The sequence below is a fragment of the Manis javanica genome, chromosome 10 (genome assembly GCF_040802235.1).
Source record: "Manis javanica isolate MJ-LG chromosome 10, MJ_LKY, whole genome shotgun sequence".
NCBI lineage: Eukaryota > Metazoa > Chordata > Mammalia > Pholidota > Manidae > Manis > Manis javanica.
The window spans coordinates 110163803-110190908 of NC_133165.1; the positions used below are offsets into that span (position 1 = coordinate 110163803).

Consider the following 27106-nt stretch of genomic DNA (forward strand, 5'->3'; position numbering starts at 1 on the left):
TTTATAAATGGGCTTGCAACTTAAGAAAAAATGTATAACATTTTAATAAATCAAGTATTAATTCTAAAAATTCTAGCTTCTGAGTAGTCCTTTTTGCACCCCAAACCCAGCATCAAGGACACCAGAAAATTTATTATGACAGTCATTTTTCTAGCCCAATGTTTCTTAAACCATGATGTGGCAGAGCAACTGGAGAATATCAAGTTGTTATTTGAATCAAGTTGTTTTGATGATCAGCCTGATTTGACTAATTTGACTTGCACTACGATTTCCCAAAGACTTGCCTAGTTATTACTAGAAAAAAAAAGTTCTGTAATTTTTTTTTAAATTTGAGGGCAATGCTAGGTTAAAGAGGTGTTTGTTTCACTGCAGGATTTTAAATGTTTTGATAGGGTAGTGTGCACTGTAAATCTCCAAGAGAAATATATAGTATAAAACACTTCCCCAACTTATTTCACTATTTGTTTATTCATTCAGTCATTCATCAAATATGTATTGAGCACCTAATTTGTGGCTAGAGATTGTTCTATACACTTGGGATAAAAAAAGTGAACAAAAGACAAAAGTCTTTCACTTTGTGGAGTTTACATTCTGATGGTAGAACAGACAATAAACATAAGTATGTGGTATGTCAGGTGTTATTAAATAGTATGGATAAAAATTAGATATGGAAAGGGAATAAGAAATGCAGAAGATAAAAGTAGGAAATGTAAATTTTCAAATAAAGCAATCAGAGAAGACCTCATTGAGAAGTGGACATTTTAGTAAAAACCTGAAAGAGATGACAGCAAGCCACGTAAATATGGGAGGAAAGTGTCTCAGGCAGAGACAATGCTAAATACAAAGGCCCTGAGGCAGGACTGTATCTGGTAGATTGTAGGAATAGCAACTAAGTCAATGTGGTTGGTGCATAGGAAACTGGGAGAACCAAAGATGAGATTAGAGATTAGAAGGATTTTGGCTTTTGCTCTGAGGGGAGTCATTAGAGGGTTCTGAGCAGAGAAGTGTCATGATTTCTAATGTATGTTTTAAAAGGATCTTTCTGGCTCTGGTATGAAGAATAAATAATAGCAAGGGCAAGTTCTGAAAGAGGGAGGTTAGTTAGAAGTTGTTATAATTATCTAGAGGGAAGAGTAATAGGTGGTTTAGAACAGTGAGGCAACAGTGGAGGAGGGGGGGAGAAATAATTTCTTATTTCCTCTTTTTCCCGGTATGCACATATGCACACACATTAAAAAATATATATAAACTTTTTATTATGGAAAATTTCAAGCATAGAAGTAGACAAAATAGTATAACAATGCACCATCGTGTATCTATCATTCAGCTTCAACAATTACCAGCTGTGAACCTATGGTCAATTTTTTTCCATATAACATCCAACCACTTCCCTCCCTTTTCATATTATTTTAAGTAGATATTAAACAATACACCATTTCATCCTAAATACTTCAGCAGTTATCTCTAAAAGATGAAGATAAATTTTATATATTTTTAATATAACTTCATTACCATTATCACCTAAAACATTAGTAATTCCTTATACCAACTATCTAGTAAGTGTTCCATTTTTCAACTGTCTCATATATGTCTCATTTTTTATAGTGTGTTTGAATCAGGATCCAAATAAAATACATATTGGGATTAGGTAATGTGTCTTAAATCTCTTTTAATCTCTGGGTCTGTCTGACTCCATCTCCTTTTTTTATCCCTTATAATTTATTTTTTGGAGAAACTGGGTGGTTTGTTCTGACTAAATACACTTAAAGGTAGAGCAGACAGGATTTGTTAATGAATTAGACTTATGGTATGAGACCAAGGATGACACAAGGTTTTAAGTCCGAAGATCAGGAGAGCAACAGATCTGAGATATGGAGACTTTGGGAGAAGCCTATTTGGAGAAACTATCAGAAGTCTGGTTTTGGATATGAGAAGTCTGAGCTGCCTAGCAGACATCCACATGTAGACATATTTGACTATGAAATCTTTTTTTCTTGGGGTATCTTGTGAGGCCAGGGTTTTGAGGAATACTTTAAGGAGATACTGCTTCTGTTTAAATTGCTCTTGGCCACTGTTCTAACTTACGAAATAGTAATTCTGCTTTAGAAAGGTAGGGAAAAATCACTTGTAGTCAACTTGCACTAGGAAGACAATGATTAGGTCTCAGGAACCATAAGATAGTAAATAAAAAGAGAAGTTAAAATTGGTGATGCTGAAGAGCAAAACAATACTAGATTATTTTTTCTAAAATATTCAATCTAACAATGAATTTTAAAAAGTAAAATGGAATTTTCTTCATCAACAGATAAGAAAAGGAAATGAAAAATTAAGCTGATTTTTAAAATGGTTTGTAGAATAAGACAGGCTGATTCAGAAACTATTTATATTTTGGGTCTGATTTATTTTAAGAAATTTAATCCTGTTTCTACAAGTAGTCTAGAATTTATTGGCTTCAGCTGCCTTTTGGAAAAAAAAAGATTACTTCAAAAGAAGTTATTTCTACTACTTATGGTAGAAATAACAACCAGATAGAGGAAAAGAAATACAGTATTCCAAAGACTGTGCTTAATGGTTATGAAAATATGAGATACACACTCAAATTCCTGGCTCCCAGTGGTGATATGAAAAACCATCTTCCTCTTCTCACTATACTCAAATGCAGTCAAGAATCCTGGTTCCTAGAGAAAGAAAAAAGGAAAAGTTCAGAAAAGATCTAAGATGATAGTTTTGATTTCAAATGTTGCCAAAAACTATATACTTGATTATCAGCATCATCATTTGATATAAGCTATAGTTCATTTGTCTTTGAAGACAGCACAAGATCAAGATCATGGGTAAGAACATAGGCTCTAGGTAGGCCACCCTACCTAGGTACAAGGAATGTCTCTAATATTTATTAGTTATGATGTGGGGTAAATTACTTAATCTTGCTGTACTTCAGCTTCCTCTTTTGGGTCAAATGGGGATAATAATAATATCTCTCTCATAGGATAGCTGTAAAAATTAAATGAGCTATATTTACGGCATAAAGCAAAATGGTATTTTACTAAACGATTCGGTTGATTTCATTCAACAGCAGTTTCCCTCAGCTCTGGAAGTTGCCAAGAGCACAGAAATTCTAGTTTTCACTATTCATAAGACAATATTTTTACATGGTAGATATACTACTTGTTTGCTTTATTAATGAGATACAGCTAGTGAAAATAGGTCTTGATGTGGTCTAATGCATTTCGTTCTTTGTTGTTTTATACTAGGACAGTGGTCCTTGTTAGGCTGGAGGAAGGAAAAACAAGGACATGCAAACAGAACAGAGATGCCATAGGGGGAGAACAGACCAGACCCCAAGGTCCGTGCCTTATATGGAAAGGGGACAGCTCTTCCCGAATTCCATCCTTCTGATGTGCCAACTAAGACCCGGATATCAGCCTCCTCCCTCTTGGAAGGAAACAAAGTTTCTAGTTGTCTATTATGTCACCTTTAGCCAATCATACCTCTCCACGCCCCCTAGGATAGCTTGCCCACTCCTCCGCCTCCTAACCCCTTAGAAGCCCCCACCTCCCTGACCGGGTGTGACTTCCCCGGCCTGTGATAGCCAGACCGCAGAACATCACCCGGGAGTGGCACTCAAATAAACTACCTGGCCCTTTGTTGCCTCTCTTCGCCTGCTTATTTCGGCTAAAATTTATCTTACAGTCCTCAATCTTCAGAGAACTTGAAAGGGGAAGAAAAAGCCCAGGCCCTGTCCTACTTTAGTGAGTCTGGGCCCATGCCTATGTGTTCTTTATTTGCCATTCCATGTAATTCTGATACTATGAAATGATCTATCTTTCTTCTTTCCTTACTTCTTCCCTTCCTCCTTCCCTCCCTCCCTCCCCTCCTTCTTTCCTTCCCTCTTCTTCCAACATCTCTAACTCTCAATCTCTGTCTTCCTCTTTAAGAATAAATAACTTCAGTTTAAAAAGGGTAAGACTCTGGGTGCTGGAGAAGGACAGGGATTCTTTTCTTTGGTAATAGGATTTAGTTTGCAAGGAAAAGAAGACTAATGCCTAGGGGCTATAAAATTGCAGTTTCCCAAACCCTAGGTATTGCTCTAGGGCTTGCTTAGACATTCTGGCAGTTGTGGGAACTTTTCTGTAGGTATACTGCCTGAGTGTACTGAGAAACTAGAGCAACTGAGCTGGGCTCAGAGCAGTTCCACTGGATTCTGTCCAAATTCAGATCCACACTGCCACTGTCATCACTATCTGTCTCAACTGCCTCTAAGGAAAGACACCAAATGGCTGTCAGACTTGCTGGGAATGAGACCCTCACATATACATGTAGAAATGAGAGGCTTGCTCTTCTGCAAAGAGGGAGACTGAGTGACTATCTTTCTGAATCTTCATATTTCCAGAGTTAGGGCCTCCAGTGGCTCCCAAAAGCTCTACACAAAAGTTTGGGTCATAGGCATATGGTATTGTTTGCAGCTTCTCAGCTGTGTGGGCCTCCCATAGTTTGTGGGCCCAGCTACAAGATATAGGTTTAGCTCAGGGCTAACTGAGCATGTTCTTGGTCATATCTATTGAACTGCATACAGGTAGACCCAACCTCTCCTAGTCTTTTTCTAACCCAATGCTGTCTTATCAATTGGCTTGTCCCAGGAGAATACACGAACTTCTTTGGTGTTGAGTGCTTTGCAATAGCCAGAGATAATATTTGAGGAGACAAAAGAAAAATAAGACAAAAACAAAAATGAAAAGAAGGGAGGCAGAGAAACAGAGAGAAAAAGAAAATAAAGGGAGAAAAAAAGAAAAGTTTTGGTAATGACACTTACTTCATAGTGTTCTAGGTTTCTTAAGCCCTGCCTCAATCTTTCAGAAATTAATTGCTGTTACTTTGAAGCTGAAGTGATAAACAGCTAACATGGGGAGTCTAATATATTGTGATTTATAGGAACTCAGAGTACACACAATAGCTTCTCATGTTCATAATGAGAAAGGCTACAGAGACCGCCAGGGCCTTTCTAAGCTAAAACTACAAAGAACTGATTTTGCTTACAATAAGTTTGTTGGCTGCTTCTTTAATCTTGTCCACTTTTGCTTCTGAAAGTCCTTTGACATTGCATAGGGCTCTTTTTGTTGTCATTTGTATCCCTTTGATGGTACAGATTCCTACTGACTTCAGTTTCTTAATGTCAGCCACGTTCTGTGAATAAAAGAATGGGCACAGCAGATTGGTCAAATGCTAGCCTGAAAGGCTCCCAGACTATGTCATGTGCTTTTGTGTCCATCTCCTTCCACCATGATGCCAATTTTATACAAGCATCCAGGTGGAACCCACCCACCATGAAGCCAAATGTTCTGGAAATATCTGAGTAGAACATACCCAGCATGCTGCCAAATGTTCTGGCTGTGCCCTGATTTCTCAAGAATGTTAGTGAGACCATGGTAATATAACAAGGAATTCAAAAGAGACGTCTGTTGGTAGAAAAGCTAGCAAATTTATCACACGTTCACCCCCTCAGTTCAGCTCTTTCCTTCTACAGAACTTCATTACCAATATGTTCTTTTAAAAATTTTAGAGATTTTTTTTTCCTCTACTCTTGAAGAACGCAAATAACCACATCACCAAAGGAACAGGATTTTCTCTTGCTCCTGTTTTGTAATTTCAGCTGAAAGGGATTAAATGCTGGGCTTCACAAGATAATGTCAGGGAAGTTTTATTATCAACCTATTGCTGTTGAAATTCATCTAGTTTAATTGCTCCAAGTCTGGATTTCTGTCAACATCACTTAGGCAAATCACCTGTCTGGCACAGGACTGAATTTTCCGTTGATGAAGATTGATGTAGATAGTTCTGAACACTCCAGTTCGATCAGTGGTTCTCCAGGGGCAATTTTGCTCTTTGGGGACACTTGCCAATGTCTGGAGAAATTTCTGACTGTCACAACTGGAGGGGTGCTACTGGGTTATAGCGAGTGGTTAAGAGCCAAGGATGCTGCTACCCACCTTACAGTACATAGGACAGCCCCCCACAACAAAGAATTGCCCAATCTCAGATGTCAAAAGGGTCAAGGCTGAGAAACCCTGAATTCCACAATTTCACATAGCTACTTACAATTCCATGTTTTTGTAACAGGTCAATGTCTTGAAACAAGGATTCCTAAAGGAAATGAAACAAAAAAACACAGAGTTTTGATTCTTCATATTCAGTAGTTTCACATCTTTTGAAGAGTTAATTCAATACCATGAGTCACTGAAAAATGCCTCAAATTCCAAGTCTCTAGACAGATTGAGTTAGGATCAATAATCTCTTTCCAAACACACTGCTGCATACTTAAAAGAAGCACCAACATTGAACGGGCTGGGAAGCCCGGTATTTTTGTCATGGCCTCTCCAAATGTTTAAGACTTTAACTCAAAGGGATGGAATAACACTTAACCTATTTTTAAACATGTTTTTTCAACCTTCTTCCCCACCAGCGATTGTACTCCTTCCTCTGCTCTTCAGTACCAGTATGCACAGAATACCAGTATGACCCAACCAGTAGCTATTAAAATACTTTCATGCCAGTTGCTAAGTAGCTAATCTTAACATTCCTTGCCAAGCAAGTTGTTACATCTTTGTAATACTGCCTCTCTCTAGAGCTGTTTTATTTCTACTGTTTCTAAAAATAGTAGCTAACAGAGAAGGAACTTCATTTTTGTGGAATGACTGAATGTCTACATATCTTACAACATTCTAGCCATACCTCTTCATCTTGGAACCCTGGTTCTTCCAGCACAACTTGATCCTCCTTCATATTGGAAGGCAAGCAGCAGAAAAAGAATCAATTCTGGGAAAACAAGAAATAGTATTTAAGTAGTCATAGATCTTACAGGACAAAAGCCTTTGCCCAGAGATGCCCTGGATTTCGTTTCAAAGTCACTGAGGACCAGGACAATTACAGAAACATTTGTTTGGAGTAACTGGCTGGCCTATCTACTTTTTGCTGGGCATGTGATATTATTTCTTTTGTAGGCGTATGTATGTGGGGGTAGATGACTTAGTTTCTTGTCTTTCCTCAAAACTGGTCACTTTTTACCTTTTGATTTCCTATTGCACAGTTTGTCATTACTGTCTGATAATATCTTTCTTGTTGTCTTAGAATGCTAGAATTGCAAAGAGTTAATTAGGCTTTCATGTTTATGTTAGCAACACACTAAAAACACTGACTTATGTCATGCTTCTTGTACCTTCCCTGGCTCCTAGAACTTAGTCTACACTCAATAAATTGATCTTATTTTTCTCATATGGGATGAATGCCTCCTGTGTGCTAATTCTGAATGGGCTCTCCTTTCCTAGAACATCAGATGTATCTTGTGTTATGGTATTTAACTAGTTTCATGACTTTTTTAAAGATGTATCATGTAAGTGGATACCCAGTATTATGATAATATTAGGGCCAATAAGCAGTTGTTTTAAGCTCTCAGGAACGTACAACGGATGACTAGAATAAAATGTGGTTCAAGTAATCTGTTTTCTTGATCTATTCCATTTCCTCACTTAACACCAAAATCAGGCACTGGGGCCCCGCGGAAGGGCAGCGAGCTACTATGGGGGAGCTGTGGTCGCTACCACGCTGCCACACAGCAAAGTATTCGCGGCAAACGAGCAGCGTACATGGAATCTTCTGGAATACCCCAGACAGCGCCTCATGTAAAAGATCGCCAAAAATTCCACGTTGATGTTCCTCATCGAAGACAGAAACAATTCTTCCCTTGATAAAACGAAGAGATGGTTCTGTGTTTTTCTGAAGTAGCCACTGGCGGACTGAACCCCGCATCTCAAGGAGGGCCCCCTGACCCCTAGGCTGCCGGCGCCTGAAGCTGCCCTCGCCACCGGGGAGCGAGGTCCCGGTCACCGCGGCCGCCCCCCTGCAGGACGCCTGGTCAGCACGGGCCGCCAGACATTTTCATGACACCTGATTCCCTCATGATGGGGCCGAGGAGGCCACTTAGGGACTTGGGTTCGCACTGCTTTTAAAAAAATGTGGGGTCACCGTTATTCCCTCCCACGGGGGGGGGCGGACGCCCAAAGGCATCATCCGTCCGGGGGCCGGCGACCACCGCCAAGCGTTACCGAAGAATGGCGCCCTTGGGTTTCCCCTCAGATTCCTCACACGCTTTCCCTTTTTGCCACAAACCCCGCTTGTACCCACTGTCTCCCCGAGGTTTCCGAAGGGAATCCCTTCTGCCCCCGCCCGGGCTTTCCGGTCCTCAGGGATTCGGACTCGCCGCCGAACGCTGAGACGGGCTGCCCGCGCGCCGCAGACCAGGGGGTTTTGCGCCAACCTGCGGAGTCCCCGCGCGCGCCCTTTGTGGGCGGGGCGAGGGGCGAGGGGCGGGCCCAGGTGGGCGGGGCGGAGCCGGGCGGGGATCGAGCCTAGGAGGTGGCGCGCTGGGCCCGCCGAGGGGCGCCCAGGTGGAGGAAATCTGCTGAGCAGAGCGGCTTTGAAGTGAAGGGATGGGGCGTCCCTTGAGCTGAGGGAGATGCCGAGGTTTGGGAGAGGACTCCAGGGTGGGGGCCCTGAGGAGACGCGTCGATGTGCGGGGTGCTGAGGGGGGCGCTGGGGGGAAGACAGGCAGCTGCCTGGGAAAGAAGGCCCCGAGGTGGGGGCTGTTCCGGGAGCGAGAGGCCGCTGGCAGGGCTCTCGGGGCGGAAGGCCCCGAGGCTGGGAGGCGCGCAGAGCGGCGGCGGCCGTCGGGGCGGTGGGTCGCAGAATGCTCCCTCGGGACCGCGGGGCGGGAGGCCGAGAGCGGCGGCCTGCCGCCCGTGCCGGGGGCGTTCCTTCCCACCGCGGTGTGTCGCCCCCGGCCGCACTGACGCGCAGCACCCCTTACTTCCCTCCCCTCGCTCTGACCCCGTTACCGTTTGCCGCTCTGTCGTCTGTGAGCGAGGCACCGAAGGCCCGTTCAGGATGGAGAGTAATTTTTCATCTTAACTTCAACTTTTAAATAGACAACACGCGGGACGTTATTTTTGGTCCAGCTCTTAGCTAGGGGTTTCAGGCCCGCCTTCGTGCCAGCAGAGCCCGCTCTGGCGGCGTCCTCCTCCCCCGAGACGGAGACTGTTGCGGAGTCGTGACACATTTGAGAGAGCATCTGTTGAGGTGGAGGCTATGATGTATCTTGGATAAATATCTGTGCGAACAGTTCTGTGGGTTCAAGACCTAGTACAGGGCGACCCTCTTTCTAAAGTGTCTGAATCATTTTCCTGGAATAAATAGCAAAAAATTCCCACAATAACAGTTGGCATTTTGTAGGACTTTTTTCCCCCCCGAGTGGATGTTTAAAGAGCCAACAAATAATTGCCATAGCTCTTCAAAATCTGTTATTTTCCAGAAACATAGCCTGTCCGTCGTGTTAAATGGAAATTAATGCTAATGTGGGGGATGAACTGGATAGTGACTATAGTAGGCTTTTGCCTTGAGGCCTCACCTGAAATAACTATAGTAACTTCTGAGCAACTAGTTAGATGGGGACAGCAATCGTATAGAAGAGCTGCAAAGAGCACAGCAAGACGATTTAGGGAAATATAACATATGTAGTTTGGTGTAGTGACAGCTGGGAGAGAGAAATGTTCATAATATTTGAAAGTTGTGTGCAGTACACTTAAGGAAACTGAAATGAGCTTGGTAATGACAAATTCATGAAGTAAGCATAAAAATATTGTTTGGATATGATATTGATAATTATATACAACTTTAAAAAATTTTTTATAAAACAAACCCCTAAAAAGTACACTTGAAGACCTTTTCACTCAAACCAGGACCAAAAAAAGACTAGTTTTTCATATACAAAAGTTCTAAATATGATGAAGCTGGCATTTCAGATCAGTGGGGAAATAGTGAATTCAATGAATGGTGTTGGAACAGGGAGGTAGCCATCTGGAAGGATAATAAAATTGGAACCACACTTCACACCTTATGCCAAAATAAATTCCAGATGGATCAAGAAATTAAATCTGAACAATAAAAGTGCTAGAAGAAAACGAGACATTTTATTATCCCAGAAAAGGAAAACTCTTTAAAGTATGACACAAAAATCAGAAGCCATAGAAGACTTATAAAAACAACTACGGTTAAATAAAGAAACCTTGCATGGAAAAATGCTGGTTTCCTATCTTAGAAATAGACCATGGCAAGCCAGAGCTTTATGTGCATCAGTAACCAATTAGTAATTGCATCAATTAGCTTTCCCATTTCTCAAACCCTTCAGCAAGTCCACAAGTTCTCTTTAAAATTTAAAACACTTTGTGTCATTTTTATGATAGTCTAAGAAAGAACAAAAAAGACAGTGGGATTACAGACCGTCAAGACCTGGAATTTTAATCCCTTACACTTTACTGCCCCTTTGTGGACAACCTAATAATCAAATAGGGGCATATGATTCTACTGTGTACAGTTGGATTTCCTCAAAATTGGTGCCTATGGATATGTATTCTTTGAAGTTTTTAAGAGTTCAAATTTGAGAAATGCTTCCGTAGAGAACTAGAGAATAAAGAGTAATCATACAAAAAAGAATTTCAATGAGTACATCTGCCCTTAAACGTATTTCATTCATTCAAAAGATGTTTTTTGAATCCCTACAATTTGTCACTGTGCTAGGTGTTCAGTACTGAGGATTCAACAACAAACAAGAAACAAACCTTAGTGGAGGATATAAATACATAGGCAATTACAGTAGTATATCACACACACACACACACACACACACACACACACACACACACACACATACATACATACTTACCAGTCATTTGGGTTTTTCTTATTTATTTAGATTTATTTTCCAAATTGGAAAAACTTTCAACTTTGGCACATAGTTGCCCAGAGAGGCATGTATGTGATAGTTTATTTACCCAACATTTATTAAACACTGCTTGATCCCAGCTGTCTGCTGGATATGGAAATAATGACAAGTCTCTGCCCTCAAGGAGCCATGAATCTAGTAGGGAAGACAGATAAATAAAAAGATAATCACACACAAGGCAAGATAAGAGGGATTATATATGCAGTTTAGAACCAAGTAGACTTCTCCCTGGGGCATCCTCACAGAAGTGGTGACCCTTAGTTTGGGGCTGGGAAGGATAAGTGAGGACTTGCCAGACTGACAGGGTGGGAAAGGCATAGGGAACACATAGGTTTATTTAGGAAGCTCCAGGAAGTTCTGCTGGAGTGAAAAGTGCAAGGGAGAAAGGTGCTTCCAGAAGCAAAGGGGAGAAGACAAAAGGGTTAATCTGACAATAGCCAACGCTTAAATAGCATTTACTGCTTTCTACAGATTAATGTTTGTCACAGAGACACCAGGAGGTAGGTACTATTATTACCCCTATTTACAGATGAGGGAACTGAGTCACCACAAGGCTAAGCAACTTGAGGCTCACAGTCTGGCTCCAGTGTCTGTGTTCTTAACTGATGCTACACCAATAGATGGCAGACCCAGTATATTCATATGCAGTTTCATTTCCCATTTATAGAAGTACAGTATAAGCACACACAGGAGTGGCAGCTAAGCCAGACTTACACTGCAATTCAGCCATTTACTAGCTGTGCGATCTTGGGAGAAACTATTTAACTTCTTTATGCCTTAGATTCCTCATCTGAAAACCAAGAATAACAACAGTACTGAGTTGTTGTGAGAATTAAATGGGTTAATGCATCTGAAATGTTTGGGGAATGGATTGGAGGGAGCAAGAAAGAGGGCAAAGAGAATAACTAGGAGGAAATTGTGAAAGTCCAAGCCACGGGTAATGGCTTCAACCAAGAAACACCTCAGTTTGAAAAGGAAAACCTGTACTTCACTCACAGGGCTATACTGAGAAAACAATAAAATAATGTGTGAAACTATGCTTAAAAGTGTGTAGTCCATAGTAAATGCCTTTAAATTTTAAGTTATGGATAATTTTTCAGATGTGCAAAAGTAAAATAATATCCCTATCACCCAGTTTCAACAATTTTCAACACATAATTAATCTTGTTTCACTTAGAGCTCTATCCACTTGTGTCTAGTATGACAAGATGCTGCCTGTTCATCTCATGACTTTCCTGCCATAGGCCTGGAACCATTTCTTCAAGAATCCCTGGATCCTGTTAGTGCAAATAGTATTTCAATACCACAGTCTGTGTCATTGCTACTGGGTCAATCTTTATTTTTACATCATTTCAATGGACAGAGTTGGGAAATAGGTGTTTTTAAAAAGTATCTTTATTAAGGTATAAATGACATACAAGAAATTTTACATATTTAAAGTGTGTATATAGTGTGAACCCTTTGGTGGAATGAAGATAGTGAGCATATCCACCACCCCAAAAAGTTCATTTGGGCCTCTTTGTAATCCCTTCCATCCTCTCCTCCCTCCCCTCTCTAGTTCATCTCCCACCCTTATTCCTCAGACAGCTGTTTGCTTTTTAAACATAAAATATATCTTCAGTTTATAGTCAATTCAAAAATCAGGATTATAGGATTTTAACTTCGTCTCTTCTAGTTTAACATCTGAATTTCCCTTCTGTCATACCGAGAATACTGGTTCTCAGTGACACTGGGAATGATGGAATTGGATATCACACAGTTACTCCTTTGTCACACATTACAGTAAATGCTTTTTATAAGTTAGTTTCCTTTGATTTTCTACTCTCCTCCCCTTATAAAGAGCAAAAAATTCTTCACCATATTTTCCCTTCTAATATTTACAAAGAGCAGAGACAGGCCTTTTTATATTGAACTTCCTGAGAGGTCTATGGTTATGAGTTCTCAGTAATTTCTGGAAGGAGTTCATGCAGGGATGATCTTGGACCCAAGCTGTGCAAAGGATTATCCTGAAAGACAGCAATGCAGTTTGCCCTGGGCCCAGAAAACCAGGAGACCTTCTTTCTGGGTGGGGGCCCTGGTAGATATAGATAAACAGGCAATATTTCCTCTGTTATAACTGCTACTAATGAGGGTGCACAATAGACTATGGGAGAATATTGGAGGGTTACATGCACCGACTTTGCTAGTGGTGTATCAGGGAAAGCTTCCTGGAGAAGGGAGCATCTATGTAAGGTCCTGAAGGAGATGCAGGAATGAGTGATGTTAGGAGTTAATAGTGAAAAGGGAGAAGGGATTTTCAGGTACAAAAGGAGCAATAGGCAAAAGGCCTAGAAATAGGAGAGAATATGGTTCCTTACAGGAATTGCAAATGAAGAGGCGATTGTGGCTTAGATAGTGAAGGGAAGGTGAGAGAGCCCTGGTTATCTGAGCTGTATGGTGCCTTGTACATGGCAGGTGCTCAATATGTCCTGGTTTCAGGAGAGGAGTGTACTTTTTACAGCAATGATGACAACAACAATAATAATAGTTGATAGGTATTACTAACTGAAATACCCTGTGCTGTGACGGTTGCACAAATTATCTCATTTAACCATCACAACACTACCCTCCTAGGCAGGTGTTCCCTTTATGCATTCAAGAAAAAAGTTCAGAAAGGTCAAGCTATACAGATACTATGCTTCATAACTTTGTTATGAAGAATGGCAAGGACTCAAAGCCCAGAATTTTCTGGGGCCAAAGCTTGAGCTTCTTCTTATTTATTTATTTATTTTAATGGAAGTATAGTTCATACACAGTATTATACTGGCTTTAAGTATACAGCATAGTGATTCAATGGTTACACACATTATTAAACCCTCATTCCAACTTGTACAATTACTATCTGTTTGAACTCCTTTATTAGCCTTCCTCCATCCACTTATCTGGGTAATATTTTCCAAGGGGGTCACCGAGAGTCACACTCAGGGTTCAAGTGAAGACGCCTATCTGTGGGAGACACTATAGGTCCCAAGAATGTACTTACTTGCTTCTTGATTCAGGCAGATAGCCATTATCTGTTTTCTTTCTTTTCCCTCGGCTGTGCCAGGCAGGCTGTTCTAATACAGACCTCCTCACTTTGCGCCCTGAGGCCCAAATGATAAAGGCCAAGCCCCTCAGCTGAGCTGCAGGTCCTTCCACACACTGGTCCCTGTACCTACGAGCCTCAGAGACTCTCTTTTGACTTGGCTTTTCTTAGATTCCACATTGATCTCCAGCAAAGTGTTAATGCATTTATTGGTTATACATCCTACCTGGTCTTCCAGACTGTGCATCCCTTGAAGACAAAGACTATGTCTTTATTCATCTCTGTATTCACAGGGCCTGGTACAGGCATGGTACAAATAGACACCTAGCAAATGCTTACTCAATCTCTCCAAGCCCTAGTGTCCTCCTAGGAGAAATGGAGGTAAAAATATCCACTTCGGGAAGGGAACTGCCAGGAGGGTTAACTGAGATATACCTAAAAAAGGACTTAACAGAATATTCAGCACATAGTAAGTACTCAATAAATGATGTCTCCTATCATTACTATTACTATGTTATACAACAGTATATATTCTGTAGTGTTATTATTAATAAACAAGTGAATGAAGGAATTAGTAAGTAAATGCATGAATGAATGAGGTGACTTAACTTCAATTGAAATCCTGACTTTGGCCCAGGGTAGGAGTAAGCTTTAAAATTCTTTGTCCCATGAACTAAGAATGACTAAATGTGTTGCAATATTATTATTTTTTTGTTGTTTCTTGCTTCTATTTTAGATTAAAACAAATACATGCAAGCTTCATCTGACAAGTTCTTCCAATTCTTGGACAAGAGTTCATCCAAGTGAGCTGGAAAGTGAGAGACATATTTCCTTTTTCTTTATTGGTTTTGACTTCTTGGTAACCTCTCTGTGGATGAACCATAAACACATATAGGTTAGAAAGCCAGTGAGATACAGAGAATGAGGAAAGGAATTCCAGGATTATACAGAGCCTAGGAATCATCCAGAGTGAGGCAGGTCAGAAGGTTGGTGAGTGAGGGGGAAATAGATAGACTATGTAAAGTGTCTGAATGTACTAGGAGGAAATTAATACAACCACAGGATAATCTGGAGATAAACTGTATATGTAGATGCACTAAGGCCAGGCAAGACATTCTGGACATATGCAATTTTACCCACACTGTGAAACCACTGCTGGACACTTTCTCCAAAATGGGTCTGCCCCAAACCTCCCAGTCCAGAGTGTTCCAATGTATTCAGTTGGCAGAAAGACAGGTATGAGTGGGGTGAAAAGAGGGTGGGGCCCATCAAGAACTCAGGGAGTTAATCAGATAAAGCCAGAGAGCCAGAAATAACTCAGAGGATTAATTAAATGAAGCCACAGGGACTGAGAGTGACTTAAAGGGCACAGATGACAAAAATTCCCCAGATAAAAATGTCAGAGTGCAGCTCATGCCTTCAGTCCTCCAATCAGATCAAGCCCCCAAGCCAAAGAATGTCAATCAAGGTCTTCTCTCCCTTGCCAAAAAACCTATAAAAAGAAGCCTCACAGTAAGCAGCCTGCCTTTGTCTATCTTGACTCTGGCCCACTCCTCCCTTGGAGGGTAATCAAATAAACCTGCCTTTATCTACTTTGACTCTAGCCTGCTCCTCTGGAGTGTATTCGAATAAAACTTCATCCTGCTTCACTACTGTGTCTCTACCTTTCAATTCTTTGTTGTGGTGGGGACAAGGACCGAGGAGAATGAACTCAACCCCCAACAGTTCCTTGCACTGCTTTGGGATCAGTGAGTTTTCATGTTATAAAAGGTCTGAGAGTTTTGAGAAGCATTTAGCCCTGATCTTCTGTGTATGTGTCAGAAAGCTTCCTGGAGAGGAGACCTCATCTGCACCGCCTCTGCGGAAGCAGCAGGAGCTGGCTTGGAAGGAGGCCAGGGCTGGGATGGAGACTTGCATTTCCTCCAGGGGAAGAAGCCTGTGCCAAGCAAGGCCTAGAGGCAGGAAAGGTTTGGCCTCTTTGTGCAGCTGCAGGGGCTCAGTATGGCGTGAGAGGCAGTTAGGAGTGGAGGTGGGGAGAGAGAAGAGATGGGAGAGGTATGCAGGGGCCACCTCATGAAGGCCCCACATCTAAAAGTTTGGGTTTTATTCCCTAGGATCCCTAGGGGATGAGGGGAAACTATAGGTTTTAAGCAAAGGAGTACCATGATGTAGTATGGATTTCTGAAAGAGACCTGTGGAGAGTCTGCACCTTGACTCAAGTGAGCCTTAATTGCCTCCTTTGAAAAAGGAGAAAAATAAAATTTAGCTCACTGGACTGTTCTGAGCCTTTAATGGGGTAACTGATGGAATATGCTTATAGGGCAAAGACCTCTTCTCTCAATTTCCCTTTTAGTATTTGTAATGGGAAGAGCAAGTCTGCTCTTCCTAACATTCTCCTAACATTCTTTGGTCACCAGTCTTAACACCTCTAGAGGTGTCTAGAGGATTGTTTTTGGACCCAGGCTATGCTCTGTCTGAACGTGAAACTCTTGGGGCTTCCTGAATCAAAGAATGTGAGAAGCTTTATGGACACACTCTCATAATGCCTAGTAATTATTGACAGGTTCTGTGCCAGCCTCTTTATATGGGTTAGATCTTATACACATAACAACCATCTGCATTTTTTTATGCCAAAGAAACAGGCCGGGAGAACTTGGGTACCTTGACCTAAAGTCACAGAGGGTGCAGGGCAAAGATTCAAAACCCCATATCTTTTTAGAATCAAAGCTCTTACTACTCTTACATACTTTTACTTACATCTGTTCCTGTGGGGAAAACTAAAAGTAACTCCTTTACCTGGTTAATTTTTACCTGGGGCTTGTCCAGAGGTATCTTCCCCACTACATGATGGATCCATGATGGGGAGAAGATAACTGGAGTTTCTCCCTATTTTTTTGGAGTGTATTTTTTAAATTCAAGAACAGTTGTATACAATATTATACTGGTTTCAAGTATACAACACAGTGGTCCAACAGTTATATACATATTAAATCCTCATTCCAATTATTATCACCATAGAAAGATGTTACAGAACCACTGACTACATTCCATGCACTTTCCATCCCATGACCAACTTATATTATGATTGAGATTTTTGTGCTGCTTTATCCCCAAGGAGTTTCTTTCTATACTTTTTTAATCTCGTCCTTTTAATTTCTATTTTTCTGTGTGTTTTGTGATGTATATATTATATTAATATATAATTACATATATGATTTCTGAATAATTAATATATTATTAGGGGCTGAGTTCTCATAGATGTTTTACTGAGAGAGATACAAGATCAAGAAAGCTTAGGGACTGTTGGTCTAGAGCTATAGCCAGGGTTTCACACAGAGGTAAATATTTGTGGGAGACTTTGCAAATCTCAAACAAATACAATATACTTCCTTCATGAAGCCTACCATCTGCCATCAGGACTTTGAAAAATTGAAATATGACCATGTGGTTCCTCTTTTTAATATCTTTCATTAGCTCCCCACAACTTAGAAAATAAGGTGCTTCATGAAGTAATCCCTTCGTGATCTTCTGGCATCTTCTCCAGGCTCAGCTCTCCTGAAAGCCTTCACACACTTCCTTGGCCTCTTGCCATGCTACTTCCTGCCTCTTTTTGCCTCCATTGCTCCACCCCCTGAGAATGCTGGCCTCTTGTCTCAGCCCCCTCCTTCTGTGTGGCAAACATCTTCATATCTTTTCTAGGCTCAGGGCAAGGGACACCACCTCTGTAAAGTTTCTGCATGGCTCTTAGGCCACTGCATTCTTTGTCCCCTTTGTCTAACAGCACCTCTAGAATTTATGGCATTTTTGGTTGACATATCTGTCTTCTCTCTACCAGACTGTCAGCCCCTTGCAAACAGGGAGTGTGTGTTAGCTACTGTTATTTACCTAGTGTCTACTGCAAGGAGCTTTTGAAACCTCTCCAAACCTGGACCTGCTGTTATATAAAATGCAGAGGAATCTCTACTTCATATGGCTATTGTGAAGGGTAAAATGAGGTCTTGTTTATAACATGTTTAACTTAATGCTTGGCACAAAGCAAAGAGTTAATAAAAGGTAGCCATTATTATTGTATTATAATGAACATTGTTATAATATTTTAAGTAAAATAATGGGCAAAAGAATAAATGCATGAATAAATGTAGTGACCCAAGTAAAAACTCCCCATCCCCCTCTTGCTTTTCACTCCGCCTAGGAAAAATATAATGGAATCTTTTTTTTCTCTTACTTTTTTTAAAATTTAAGTATCATTGATATACAATCTTTTGTTGATTTCAAGTGTACAACATAGTGGTTCAACAGTTACCCATATTTTTAAATCCTCATCCCTACTAGTGCAGTTACTATCTGTCAACACAGGGAGATATTACAGAATCTCTGGCTATATTCTCCATGCTGTCCTACCATCCCTGTAACCAACTTATATTATGATTGAGCATTTTCATGCCCTTTTATCCCCCTCAACTTCCCCACCCACCCACACCAACTCCTCCTCCATGGTAACCGCCAGTCACTTCTCGGTATCTATGAGCCTATTGCTATTTTATTCACTTCGTTTTGTTTTGTTTTGTTTTTAGATTCCATAAATAAGTGAAATCATATGGTATTTGTCTTTCTCTGCCTAGCTTATTTCACTTAGCATAATACCCTCTAGGTTCACTGATATTGATACAAATGGCAGGATTTCTTTCTTTTTTATGGCTGAACAATATTCCACTGTGTCTATGTACCACATCTTCTTTCTCCATTTATCTATTGATGGGCACTTTGGTTGCTTTCATATCTTGGCTACTGTAAATGATGTGGCAATAAACATAGGGGTGCATATATCTTTTTAAATTGGGGATTTTATTTTCTTTGGGTAAATTTCTAGAAGTAGAATTACTAGGTCATATGGTATTTCTATTTTTATTGTTTTGAGGAACCTCCATACTGCTTTCCATATTGGCTGCCCCAATGGAATGTTGCTTTCCTTATCCTGGGAATAGTTATTTCTATTTCTCAGTCTTTAGTCACAATTTCCTTTTTCTTCTGTTGTTGTTCTACCCTACCTGGTAGCAGAAATATCACAGATTCTGCAGGAACTTCCTAGTTCCAGGGAAGATAATTCACCAGAGCTTGAATGTGAGAAGGGAGAGCAGTTCAACTTCTGTCTCCCTTTACTTTCCCTCTCCTTCTTTCCCTTCCTGTGTGGGAAACAAAAAAAGGCATCAACAAAAATCAGCTCAGATATTACTGTGATTCCTTCAAAGGTTTCACTGGAGTCTGAATAGGTAGTGAAAGAGTTTACGAATCAATCAATAGCACTGGCAATAGCAAATTACTGAAGCAGAGTGCTGAACACACAGCAAGGACTGAGGATCTATTGTGTGCCAGGCACTGAGTTAGGCCCTGGGAAAACAAGGTCATCTAGGGTGAGATCCTTTCCTCAAGGACAAACTTTCAATCTAGGGAAATGGACAAGCAAATCTGTGACTAGAGTAGGCTATATTCTGTGGGATGTAAACAGGAAAGCACAGGGCACATAACGGGTACCCTGAGAAGGCAAGTCAGGGAAGACTTCCTGGGGGTGATGTCTGAGTGGGGTTTTAAGGGTCAGCTAGGGGTTAGCTAGGTTAAGATGTAGTTGAAGGATAATGAAGTCTGAGGGAATAATAATAATATTGGTAAATTAGAGTTGGCTTTTTATATTTCTAAGAATAGAAGGTGGATATCAGAAAGACTGTTAATGAGTCACAACTGATCCCACAAAATTCCACGGATCATGCAGGTGGGTCCTAAGCTAAACTGTTATTATCAAAACCTTGTGGTCTTTCTCTGGTTCAAAGGAAATTTTAAATTGGAAGGTTTAAGATGGGAAGATTTCCTAGGGTAAATTTCTCAACTCATTAAGCTCTGGTTTCTTCATCTCTAAAAGGGAGAGTATAATGCCATCTATCTATCTGTAATAGAGATGGTTAGTGACCAACCCACCATCCACTCTCTTTTTCCTTAGCAATGGAGCCAGTTTTTGTTTAATATGTCAGTACAACCAGACTAAAAACAAAAAATACATTTCCTAGCCTCCTTTGAAACTAACAATACCATGTGACTAAATATCTGGCCCTATAAAATGGTACCATTTATACGGTATTTGCAGGGAGGCTATTAAAAAGGGAGGGGGTTGACTACAAATGGGCATGAGGGATCTTTCTGAGGTGACGAAAAAATTCTAAAACTGGATTGTAGTAATTGTTGCAAAACTCTAAATTTACTACAAAATCACTGAATTGAACACTTAAATTGAGCAAATTTGTGGCAAATTATGCCTCAGAATTATTATAAAGTAATAATAATATAATTATAGAAGAGCATTTAAAATGTTTTTAAAAATAATTAATTGAAAAGGAAGAAGCCATGTAGTACGAGAGCCATGTATCATATTCTAGCGATGAGATGTAAGAAAATGTTGTTTGAGACTTCTGGGAATGTTCCTTAAAAGAGAATGTGGTTATAGACTAAAGTAAATGGGTGGAGAAAAATATACTAGGCTAACAGTAATCAAAAGAAAGCAAGACTAGCTATATTAACTTCAGACAGAGCAGACTTCAGAGTGAGGATAATTATCAAGGATAAAGAAGGGCATTGTATAATGATAAAGGGGTCAGTTCTCCAAGAAGATATAATAATTTTCAATGTGTATGTACCTAACAACAGAGTATCAAACTACATGAAGCAAATAGTGATTGAACTGCAAGGAGAATAAGTAGACAGATCCAGCAGTCAGAAAATTAGTAGACATAGTTGAACTCAACAACACCATCAATCAACTGAATATACATGACATCTATAAATTACATCACCCAAAAATAGCAGAATACACATTCTCCTCAAACTCATGTGTAACATTCATCAAGATAGCCATAAAATATACCTTAACAAACTTAAAAAAAAATAGAAATCACACACAGTCGGCTCCCAGACCAAATGGAATCAAACTAGAAGTCATTAACAGAAAGATAACTGGAAAATCCCCAAATAATTGGAGATTAAACAACATATTTCTAAATAATACATGGGCCAAAGAACAAATCTCAACAGAAATTTCGAAGTATTTTAAGCTAAATGAAAGTGAAAACACAACTTATGGATGCAGTGAAAGCAGTGCTTAGATGGAAATTTATAGCATTATATGTGTATATTAGAAAAGAAGAAAACTCTAAAATCAATCATCTAAGTTTCTACCTTAGAAATCTAGATAAAATAAAGTGCAAATTAAGTCCAAAGTAAGCAAAAGAAAAGAAATAATAAAAATTAGAACAGAAATTAATTAAATTGAAAATAGAACACCAATAGAGAAAATCAAACAAAAAGCTGATTCTTTGAAAATATTAGTAAAACTGATAAGCCTCTAGTCTAGCTAACTAAAGAAAAAAAATTGAGGACACAAATTGCTAATATCAGAAATGAAAGAGGGGACTTATTACAGATTACATGGACATTAAAAAATAAAGGAAACCCAATTAAAAAATGGGCAGAGGACATAAAGAGACAGTTCTCCAAAGAAGAAATTCAGATGGCCAACAGGCGCATGAAAAGATGCTCCACCTCACTAACCATCAGGGAAATGCAAATTAAAACCACAATGAGATACCACCTCACACCAGTAAGAATGGCCAGCATCAGAAAGACTAAGAACAAGAAATGCTGGCAAGGATGGATGTGGAGAAAGGGGAACCCTCCTACACTGCTGGTGGGAATGTAAACTAATTCAACCATTGTGGAAAGCAAAATGGAGGTTCCTCAAAAAACTAAAAATAGAAATACCCTTTGGCCCAGGAATCCCACTCCTTGGAATTTACCCAAAGAATACAACTATTCAGATTCGAAAAGACATATACACCCCTATGTTTATCGCAGCACTTTTTACAATAGCCAAGATACGGAAGCAACCTAAGTGTCCATCAGTAGATGAATGGATAAAGAAGATGTGGTACATATACACAATGGAATACTATTTAGCCATAAGCAACAACATGGATGGAGCTGGAGGATTTTATGCTCAGTGAAACAAGACAGGCAGAGAAAGACAAGTGCCGAATGATTTCCCTCATTTGTGGAGTATAACAACAAAGCAAAATTGAAGGAACAAAACAGCAGCAGACTCACAGACTCCAAGAAGGGACTAGCAGTTACCAAAGGGAAGGGGGTGGGGAGGGAGGGAGGGAGAAGGGGATTTGGGGGCATTATGATTAGCACACATTATGTAGGGGGTGCACAGGGAAGGCAGTATATATAGCACGAAGAAGACAAGTAGTGACTCTACAGCAACTTATGACACTGATGGGACAGTGACTGCAATGGGGTGTGGGGTGAGGACTTGATAATATGGGGGAATATAGTCACCACAGTGTTGCTCATGTGAAACCTTCAGAAGATTGTATATCAATGATACCTTAATGAAAAAAAAAAAAGATAAGAAAATCAGAGAATAAGTCCAGGAGGTCCAAAACTGAGTATAATAGTTCTACAGAGCTAGGAAAATGAAAGGAAGGAAATTATCAAATAAATAAAAAGAAAAATTGTCAGAATTAGAGAACTCTACTTTGAAGTCTGAGAGGTTACCCAACCCTAATGAAACATATTGAGAAAAAGATTTATACCAAAGCATGTAATTGTAAAATTCAGAATACTGAAGACAGTATCTGAAAACCTTCCATGAGGGAAAAAGGTAACATACAAAGCCATATGAATCAGAATGCCATCAGACTTTTCAATAACAAAATTAGAAGGTAGGATAAAAATTTTTTTTCAAAAGTCTGTGGTAAATTGGCTCTTAATTTAGAATTTTAGTCCCAGTAAAACATTTGCTAAATATTAATCAAGAGCAAAGCCATGCTGGACTTGTAAAAACTAAAAAATCTTCTCAATACCTTTTCTTCAAGAACTAGTAGAAGATGTGCTCCAGCAAAATGAGGAAATAAAACATGAAAGACATGTGACCTGGGAACCAGAAACTCCAAAAGAGTAAAGTTCACAAAGGAAAGTCCTAGGATGATGGTGAAAAAAGCTCAGTTCTGTGCACAAACCTAGAACACCCCAGTCCAGATTGGAGGAGAACGAGGGCTTGAGAAGGAGAACTACAAGATTTTTTAAAAAGGAAAAAATTAGGACACTATATTCTCACTTGCAGGATCTTCCACCACAACTTTTTCTTAACCCTTCAGAGTCTGCATCTGTTTGCAATGAGGAGAAAAAGAACAAGCAGCAAACTGCGTTTGTCGTGTCATGATTACGTTATCTAACAGAATATATTAATGGAATATACATAGTTTACAGGATACTATGTATGAGAATATGACAAAAAACGCCACTTGGGTTTTGATAGCTCTTAACAATCTGGAAAAAAATTATCAACAGATAATGTCTAAAATGAAAAAAAATAAAGAAATATATATGTTAGCATGTTATTTAGAATAATGGTTGTAAGTTTCAGAATTCAAAATTGTAATTTCTGTAGCGTAGACTCTTGAGAGGTAGAGCAGGCAGAAACATGGGACAAACATGATGATTGATTTTTCCTGCCTATGACGAAAATGTCAAGATTTAAAGAGTATAGCAAGACTGAGGGATTCCACCTTAAGGCTAAGATTCCATTTTAAAAACCAGGGAGTTAGGAGGGAAGATTCCTAACATATTTTATGGTTTAGCCACCAACCAACCATATCTTAAGGCAGGGCAAGCAGTTCTAAATGACCTATTTCCACTGCTTGAGGATAACCACTATCTTGGAAGTGAACAGGATCAATAAATTCCATAGAATATCTAGAGGACTGACTATGGATGGTGATATAATGCTTCTCACTGAAGAAAGACATTATGAGACCACATGTCAAGCCTACGTTCCCTTGGCCCTTTACCCAGTTCTTGAAATCCTTAGAAGACATGAATCCTAAGCCTTTCACGGCACCTCCTCTTGGAGGCTGCCCACACCCCGCTTTCTTTGAGTGTGTTCTTTGCCTTAAATAAAGCCTTCTTGCTGCTCAAATTACTGTGTTTTGTCTCCATGCTCTTCCAAGCCTCTTGGGAGATTAATAAGAGACCCTTTTTCCCAGTGGTATTTTTGTTACTTCAGTATTTCATTCAGCTTTGTAAACTTAAACACAAGTCTTCACTCTGTCCTACTTCAGGCAGGTAGGGAAGGGCTACTAAGATCCCTGATTTGGGCTTGCCTGTTCCCAGTGCCCGGGTGACCCGGACAGGACTGCAGCTGTACAGTCATGCTCTTTAGGGCCTGCCCCCAAATCTCCTTCCTCTGCCTTTGGGAAGTTCTCAGAATATAATCTCACTCCATCCAGTGCTCTGCAGCTCCCCCAAATCCTGGGGTGGTAGGGACTTAGTTCCCACGCCATGCAGATTCAAGGGGACACTGGATGCAGGTGACCCTGTCGTCAGGAGCTGGCAAGGGATTTACCCTGTGCTGAGCAGGAGTTCAATGAGCTTCCCTTCCTCCCTCTGTTCTTCCTGGTCTCTGCTGCCTGCATGGCTCCTGCCATTCACTACTACTCTCACTTGAATGAATTCTTCCTTACCTACACTCATCTGACCTGTTCATGAATTGTCAATCAGAGTCAAGAATTCTCCCGTTTGGGTTGAGTTTCAGTTAGTGCCCAGGGAGAGACCTCCCCAGGTGCAGTTAACTGGCAACATTTGGATGGCTGCCTATGGGCTACAGGACAGCAGAATCCAGATGTGACATGTGAGAACCCCTCCATTCTGTCCTCAACTCTCCCAGACTTCCTGACCAGCCAGTTCCGATGGTGAGCTGGTAGCTCTGCAAACTGGCTTGAGGAGCTTTCTGACTAGAAGGTCAGCTCATTCTTCCCCTCCCCCTTGCCTGGCAAACAAGAACTGGCTGCTTCCTACTGTGTTCCCTTTTGAAGTCCTCTCTCAGGACCTGTGTAACTTGTTGCATGTTATCTATTTACATATCTTTTTCCTCCTTCTCAGCTGTGAGCCCTTGAGGACAGTATCTTTCCATTTTTTATTTCTTTGTATCCTTAGTACCTGGCATAGGAGGTCTTCAGTCAGGGTTTACTTGGCTTTTCTGTGCCTATTTTCTATTCAGTAAAATGGGAATGATGATATCAAACAGGGTTTTGATTAGATACAAATAAAGTAGGCATGTTGTCTTCATTCTACCCCATGTCATTAACTGTACCCTGCTCTCTCAGGCTGTAAGGACACTCAGGCCTAGCTAATCGTAGCCATATTGTGTTTCTTCCTGAACATGGTATTGGTCCAGACAAAAAGTGGGGTAGATGACTCAAGCAGAGCCATCAGATACTTTTATGAGGCTTGGAGATGGTGTCTCTTTCCCTTTAGGTCATATACTGTAATAAGGTCATAGACTTGGGACTGCCTGGCAGCTTGAAAAACTAGCTAATCCTCAGAGGGAAAGGGGAGAAAAGGGGAGAGAATTAGAGAAAGCCAGCAAGAGCGCACTCCTGAAAATATCACTGAACCCTTGGGTCCAGCACGCCTGCGGCTCGCTTGTGTGTGGCCTTCCTAGTTACCTACGCCTTCTGCTTCAGCTAGTTTGAGCTGGTTTCCCGGCACTTGCCACAAAAGAGCTCTGAGTTATACAATCCATAAAGTACACTGCTTAGCACAAAGGAAGTACAAAGTCATTGGAAGGTCTTACTACTACCATTAATAATAATAAATAGTAATAAAAGTAAAATGAGAAGTAACACATAAAAGCAAGTGAACTTTTAGGTGCTGTTTTCCATGTTTAAGAATTCTTACAGTATTTATATTTCTACTTCTCCATGTCCTTGTTAGAACAAACCTTGAAAGAAACACAATCTCATTCTGATGGCTTCCTCTAGACTTCTCTTCAGGGGATTCCTTAATGAGGGGTGACGGTGGGAGGAATACATGGTCTGCCTTTTTTTTATCTCTTGCTCTTTGATCTATACTCTTTACCTCCCTGCGGGGTGATCACAAAGACAAAAACGTAAAAACACTAGAGTCAGCATGATTTTTTCACTCCTATCTTCATATGTAAAGAGAGACAAATATTTACAAATTCGTTCATTACTTCTGTCAAGAGCAACGGACTGAAGCAGAGAGCTGACCACAGCAGCTCAGCCATGGAGCCCCTGCTGTGTGCCAGGGATCGTACCAGCCCTGGGACACACGGAGAGGAATAAAATGGGGTCCCTGAACTCAAGGAACACATACTCAAATCAGGAAGACAGGTGAGGAAGTCAATTATTGAGAGGAAGCTGAGCGCTAAAGGCAAGCTGAATTCAAATTGGGGCCCTGCCACTTGCTGTGTGACATTGGGCAATTTACTGAACTTCTCTATGCCAGTGTACTCATCTCAACACAGATAGAACCTAACGTTGTACTGAAGATTAACTGAGTCGCCACAGGTCAAAGGTTAGCACAGTGTCTGAGATGCAGGAAGTGCTCAGGGGGCATCTGTTGCTGGTGGTGTTATTATAGGGGGTTTTCAGTGGCATGTGTTCAGATAAGTTTGGGATACACAATAGAAATGCTGAATCAGGTAACAGACCAACTGACTTTTGAAACGTGAGTAGGTATTTACTTGATGAAGAAGCAAGTTCCAGGTAGACAAAATAGCAGTAAGTATATGCCAAGTGCGTAAGATGCTGTCATATACTTCTCTGCTGTTCTAACATCGATTTAGAAACACCGGTATTAAAAAACTAGCATTCAGCTTGGCCTAGACCGATGATTATGCCACAGTGTGGGTCTTTTCCCAAGTCAAGGAAAAAGTTTCTTATTTTCCTGTGCTGGCAAAACTTTCTTATTTTGGGGATCTGTCTACCACAACTTTTTCTTAACCTTTTGGAGCTTGCTTCTGCTTGCAAGGGAGAGACAATGAACAAGCAGCCACCTCCATTTGTCCTTGTTACGATGGCATATTCTAACAGGAAAACTTGGATGTAATTCCATGGCTATATTTTCTATATTGTCATTTCTTGAGACGTGTAAGTGTACAAATGTCTTAGGCTCCTATTTTCCACTAGTAAAAGCATCTTTAGCTTGTTTGACAGAATCATGTGGTGAAATACAACAGAGTTCTGCGAACAGTATTTTGAACTGTTTGTGCTCTGACCCTAAACAACTTTGAAGATCAAGGCTCTGGACCCACAAGAAAGCTAAATTCTTCAGCCGCACCTGACCCTGTCCCTTTGTTGTAC

The 27106-nt window shown here is 40.5% G+C and overlaps 2 protein-coding genes across 5 annotated transcripts in view; both read right to left on the reverse strand.

Annotated features, from left to right (window-relative positions):
• DMC1 (DNA meiotic recombinase 1) overlaps positions 1-8323 on the reverse strand; it is a 37203-nt gene extending 28880 nt beyond the window's left edge. For 3 of the 4 annotated variants that reach the window (XM_017664035.3, XM_017664040.3, XM_073213883.1), the window contains exons 1-5: positions 8179-8323; positions 6730-6813; positions 6097-6141; positions 5038-5184; positions 2596-2678 (exon numbers count right to left, since the gene is read on the reverse strand). In XM_017664035.3, the coding sequence (XP_017519524.3) occupies positions 2596-2678; positions 5038-5184; positions 6097-6141; positions 6730-6780 (326 nt within the window). In that variant the 5' untranslated portion in view covers positions 6781-6813; positions 8179-8323. Of the gene's footprint in view, positions 1-2595; positions 2679-5037; positions 5185-6096; positions 6142-6420; positions 6495-6729; positions 6814-8178 lie in introns of those variants that run through there. The other variant, XM_017664039.3, reaches the window with a different exon arrangement.
• Positions 8324-12210: 3887 nt separating this feature from the next.
• The window catches only part of FAM227A (family with sequence similarity 227 member A), a 57521-nt gene continuing 42625 nt past the window's right edge, over positions 12211-27106 (reverse strand). The window contains exons 15-17 of the mRNA XM_073213887.1: positions 25723-25863; positions 18944-19078; positions 12211-14763 (exon numbers count right to left, since the gene is read on the reverse strand). Coding sequence (XP_073069988.1) covers positions 14691-14763; positions 18944-19078; positions 25723-25863 — 349 coding nt within the window. The 3' untranslated portion in view covers positions 12211-14690. The remainder of the gene's footprint in view (positions 14764-18943; positions 19079-25722; positions 25864-27106) is intronic.